General features: G+C 42.6%; 1 protein-coding gene across 1 annotated transcript in view; it reads left to right on the top strand.

Moving 5' to 3' along the window:
• Positions 1-3: 3 nt before the first annotated feature.
• The window catches only part of SRSF7 (serine/arginine-rich splicing factor 7), a gene marked incomplete at its 5' end in the record, with an annotated part of 6,972 nt that continues 1,455 nt past the window's right edge, over positions 4-5,520 (top strand). Inside the window, 7 exons of the mRNA XM_010085843.1 lie at positions 4-200; positions 330-506; positions 1,460-1,534; positions 1,659-1,760; positions 2,217-2,270; positions 4,461-4,505; positions 5,186-5,221. Of these exons, the coding sequence (XP_010084145.1) occupies positions 4-200; positions 330-506; positions 1,460-1,534; positions 1,659-1,760; positions 2,217-2,270; positions 4,461-4,505; positions 5,186-5,221 (686 nt within the window). The remainder of the gene's footprint in view (positions 201-329; positions 507-1,459; positions 1,535-1,658; positions 1,761-2,216; positions 2,271-4,460; positions 4,506-5,185; positions 5,222-5,520) is intronic.

The raw sequence follows: 5,520 nt of genomic DNA, 5'->3' as shown, positions 1-5,520 counted from the left end.
GTGGGACCCCTCCCGGCAGAGACCAAGGTGTACGTGGGGAACCTGGGCACGGGCGCGGGCAAAGGCGAGCTGGAGAGAGCCTTCAGCTACTACGGGCCCCTGAGAACCGTGTGGATCGCCAGGAACCCGCCGGGGTTTGCTTTCGTGGAGTTTGAAGACCCAAGGGATGCTGAAGATGCTGTGCTCGGCCTCGATGGGAAGTAAGTGCATGTCTAAAACCTTCTCGGCTGTTCTGGCTGCAGTTTTGGATGTGCTCAGCCTACACCAATCACTGATAACCGTTCTGTGTCTAGTGAGCACAGAGGAGAAATACGTACTGTGTCTTCCAGGATAATATGTGGCTCCAGGGTTAGAGTGGAAGTGTCAACAGGGATGCCTCGTCGCTCCCGTTATGACAGGCCTCCTGCGCGACGCCCCTTTGACCCCAACGACAGATGCTATGAGTGTGGTGAGAAAGGCCACTATGCTTATGATTGTCACCGCTATAGTCGGCGAAGGAGGAGCAGGTACGTATGGGGCCAGAGTGGCTGGGTTGCTTCGCCAGTTCACTTTTGCGTAGCTCTTGTTAGCAAAGAACGGAATGTTACGCCAGTTTTAACTTTTAATGTTGTAAGTCAAGAGGCGTATATCACAATTTTTTTTTTGCTAATACATATCAAATGTTAATATCTTAATAATCAACCTGGTCAAAACCTTTCAGGTTTCTTCGTTTGAGTCAGTCGCCTTGATTCAGAATGTCACGAGCCTTAAGATTTCATGCTGAGGCGCCTTGCAAATCCGACACTTAAGATCCTCCTAGACCTTGAGGTGATCAGCATAAGAGGCCAGATCCCCTCGAGCCATCTACACGTAGCTTCACCTTATTCTTTAAGGGCAGAAAATTTGAGACGGTGATCGCCGTAACAGTAAATTTGGCTTTCAATTGGGGCCCCCCTCCGGTTTAGAAAGAGGAACACCAGATTGACCACATTCCCACCTAGAAAAATCTTCTTGCGTCAATCAAGCCTCACCCTGGCTCATTGGGCTGTCAGTTTGATCGTCGTTAGATTGAAGAGAACACCTAGATGCAGCGATCGGCTATAGATACTTCTAGATCGTCTAGATCTGCTAGACCTTGGGCCAAAGAGGGTCGACCTGCAAACTTGCAAGGTTTATTTTAAATACGCATTACAGTGTTTTCTATTCTAATGTAATTCTGCAATGTAATTCAGCTTGTAACATTTTTCTAGGTAGTAAAATGCTCAAGACAAGTAGGCCCAGGGATTTTTCCAACTGACAGATGCTAGTGGTGTATTTTTGTTGTTTTGGTTTGTTTTTTTCTGTGTTTTGGTTTTTTTGTTTGTTTGTTTGTTTGTTTTCTTCTTAGTTGTCCGAAATCAGTTTTGATTTCAGCAGGGCCTCACGTGCACTGATTGCTGCAGCTGTTTCCTGATACCTGTTTTCTCTAACCTAAAACCAGGTCCCGGTCTAGGTCCCGTTCACGATCTCGAGGAAGAAGGTATTCTAGGTCACGCAGTCGGAGTCGTGGTAGGAGGTAGGGTTCTGGCTGTTGTGTTTTGATTCTTTCTCTTACTCCTCTCTCTGCTCCACCCCTTTCTAGAGTCCATGTTAAAAGTACCTTGCAGTAATTTTGGCTGTTTTCTCCCTTTGTCTTCTAGATCAAGGTCAGCTTCCTACCGCAGATCCAGGTCAATCTCTCCTCGTAGGTATAGATCATTTTCACCCCGCAGATCTCGGTCTGGTTCTTTAAGGAGATCAAGGTATGTGTTTTCTATTAAGCCCACAACGTTAGCATAAAGTTTGTATTTTGCAGTCCATTTATTTGTAGAAACCTTCATGGCATTACATCTCTGAGAGCTAAACTGAATGATTTCTCTGAAATTAAAAACTCAAGCATGTAATTTTGGAACTGCTGCTTCTGAAGTTTTTTTTATACTGTACTAAAGTTACAGCTTTGATGTATGGTTAAAGTTTCCTACTTCAGCTTCAAGGGGACAGGGAGTAATTATGCTTAGTTGACTAGGACAATGGAACTTCTTATGTGGATGGTATAGTACTGGCCAAATGCACTGCAGCTTTTTAATAATAATTACTTCTGCAAAACGAATAGTTACAACAAAAGTCTCTGCAGTCAGTCTCGTAAAAGTTAAAGATTACTGTCTCAGCTCTATGAATCATGGAGTAGTAGTAGTTGAACTTTTGCTGCTTTTTTGTAGATCTAGGTCCAGATCACGCTCAAGGTCTCGATCTGTTGTGTGGCCTCGAAGCAGGTAAGATACTTGTTTTAATTCAAACTAATAGTAGTTTTTGGTTTGGTTGTTCTGGGTTTTTTTTTCCCCTTCTCCAGAGGAGTTTGTCTGGAAGGGGTCAGAATGTTGTGAAGCATAGTGATATTCACGCTTTATGCCATTTCACAGACTAAAGTAGTGGTCAGTCTCTTGTAATAAATGTTTGTTTCAATGTGTGACTACTATATGTAGTCTGTGTATGTGTAGCCACAAACAGCATATATATGGTTTAAAGTCTGTGGAGAGAAGTTTTGAAAACTAGTTAATGCCTATGCGTGTAGAGAATGCTTGACCTTGTGTCCCACAGGAGGTGCTGCTTAGGTTTTTCCTGGCATGTTTTTTGGTAAGTCCTAAATGCTAGGGGAAAAAAAAAAGTGATGAGAAGGTTGCCACTATTGACTGAACTCTTGGTTACAGCTTTTCAGCTCTCTCAGTTCCAGTTCTGAGAGTTAGATTGAATTAAATTGCTGTAAAGTTCAGAACTACATTCCATGGGGTAGGACACTTGACTTCAGAGGTGTGGAGGGCTGAATGAACAGGACCACAAGTCCTAATGCCACAGGTAGTGTTTTGAAGGACTTCTCTGACATGTAGCACTGGTTTTGTGGATCTGGACGCTTCCCATGCTGAAATGGAAGTTTGGTTTAGAGTCAATGCTTCTGCATTATTTTCCTCTATCCTTTGTCATAGGTCTTAGTTGGAAGAAGTGTGAAAGGGTAGGATAAAAATGAGATGGACATAAGAGCTGATAAGTTGGAAGAAGGTGTCTTTTGTTCTGCATTAGAATGGGGGAAATGTTTTGTAGGGGTCTGCCTACTAGAGGCTTCCACATTGAGCCTTTAAGGGGGTGATGATGGTTATTACTAGAGCTGTCCTGACTCACTGCTCACACAGGCCTGTAATGCAGGAGATGACTCGTCAGGCTCAAATTGGAGTTACGGAAGCACTGTGAAAACTCTTTTTCTTTATTGGCCAGTTCTAGTCCTGTGCTAATACAGCAAAACACTAGTATGTAAACAGTGCTGCTGCTAGATCTGCGCTCCTGCTTTGTCGCTGTGACTCTGGGAAGTAGGATTTGCCAGTAGTTATTGTAAGATGATGCTCTTGTGTGCTTCTTTACTGTATTTCTTACCAAAGGAGGTCATGCTCATGCTACAAAATAGAGGTGGTATTCTGCATAGCTGTGAGCAAGTCCATCCTGTGGAACTGTGAAAGAGTGACAAAACTAATGGTTGTAGTCTTCAGAACTGTATCGGCTGATGCCTCAGCATAGTGACCAGGAAGGTGTCAAAGCAGTGGCAGGTAGCTCTTTAACTTATGCCAAGAGTGTCCATGCACTATTTCTGGAAGTTAATAGGCCAGATGAGGGTGAAACTTGATTACTCTTTAAAAACAACTCTGAGCAGAAATAGAATAAAAGTTTTGTACTTTTCTGGCCAAGTCTATTAAACAACTGTTTTGAAAAACTGGGCTTTCCAGTGTTCAGTAGTACCACATGCCTGAATTCTGACATTGTAGGAGGACAAGTATTTTTTAAGTAACAGCAAATACTTGAGTTGGAAAACTAACATGATAAATGTGGGGGAAAGGTCTCACTGTTTGAGTAGATTTTAATTCATAAAATGAGGTGGGAATAGTTTACACATTAGCAGCCAGATATTGAAGATAAAACTGAAATTCTGTTTCCGTTGGGATAACTGCTGAAAAAGCTGTTATACTTGAATTAGAAAAGTGTCACTGGGAACATGATCTGAAGAATCCATCAGCTCTTCAGCACACATGCTTACCGGTGGCTGATTCCAGGTTTTTAATCTGCTGTTTAAAGATTTTCTAAGATGACACTTGAAACTATTCTTCCCTTTATGGAAGGGATTCTTGCAGGCAGGAGACAGTCTGGGAGCCTGGTACAAGGCCGCCTGTTTTGTGAAAGTGGTAGCTGCAGCTTTGCCTGGGGAGCTGCTTCTGCTTGTGCTCGCTCTTCTGATAAGTGGGGTCTCTGCAATGAGAGCTAAAGGATTCTCCTGCAATGTCATGAGAAAAGCCTGCAGCACCAGAGACTTTCTGGTTTGTGGTGCTATGTGGTATGAATTAGCTGTTGCTGATGAAGCTAACTTTCATTGTATGTGCATGCCACTGGCTGCTTTGCTGAGCTTTATCTTTCTCCTGTTGTAGGTCTGGGTCGCATGGTAGATCTAAATCTGGCTTACCTGCTAAAAGGTGAGCGTGGAAATACAAGTAGCACTCAGCCTTTTTTTTTTTTTTTTTTTGTGTTGATTCAAAATCTCTGCAGGGATCAGTATTTCAGTTGCATGCAGAAAAGGGTGGGTTGGTTTGGTTTTGTTTTTGTGGTTGGTTGGTTGTTTTTTGGGGTGTTTTTAATAGCTGATATTAAAATATTTATCATACATTATTTTAATATATTTTCTTTATAGCTGATTTTTGTGGGACAGTAGGGAAGTCTTCCAGAAGGTTTGTGGATACAGGTGTTTAACAATAAAAAAAGTTGTGACAGAAAGTATTTTTGACAGGATGTGGGGCATATCTTTCCCTGCCTTTGTTCTCAGCTGTCTGTAGTTCTTGGTCTTTCTGACTCCTCTACTTGATTCACTGCTCCTGCTTTGCAGGATGACTGTCATCGTTTTATAGCTGCTTTGAAGCTGTGTGGTGCTCTTTTCCTGAGGGCTCTGGCTTTCAGCAGTTTTCCTTCGCAACTGCAGCTTCTTGCTTGAAGTAATTTGGTATACGTGCGATGAGCAGCTGATAGAAGAAGGGTGGTGTCTTTTCATGTATTTAACAACATCAAACTCTTGTTTTCAAATTGTCAGAAATGGTTACTGAGTGTATACAAGTGTACCACATTGGCTGGTTTTATTATGTGTTGGTTTTTTTTTAAACAGTCGCTCAAAGTCCAGATCCCCATCTCCAAAGAGAAGGTAGGAATATCCTAAAACTGGAATGTGGGATACAGTTACATAGAACTAGTCTGGAGTGGTTGCTGTAGAACTTAAGGTCTTATGCTTGCACAAGTTGAACTATGAAAAGCTGAATTATTATGGGCACTTCATAGAATCATAGAATCAATAAGGTTGGAAAAGACCTCAAGGATCATCAAGTCCAACCCAACCCCACCTAACTCACTAACCCATGTCCCAGAGCACCACATCTACACGTTTCTGGAACCCCTCCAGGGATGGTGACTCCACCACTGCCCTGGGCAGCCTGTTCCAATGCC

This window comes from Pterocles gutturalis, unplaced genomic scaffold (genome assembly GCF_000699245.1).
Source record: "Pterocles gutturalis isolate BGI_N339 unplaced genomic scaffold, ASM69924v1 scaffold27790, whole genome shotgun sequence".
In the NCBI taxonomy this organism is placed as follows: Eukaryota; Metazoa; Chordata; class Aves; order Pterocliformes; family Pteroclidae; genus Pterocles; species Pterocles gutturalis.
Note: the sequence above shows the minus strand (reverse complement) of the source record. Positions and strands in the feature narration are given on the sequence as shown.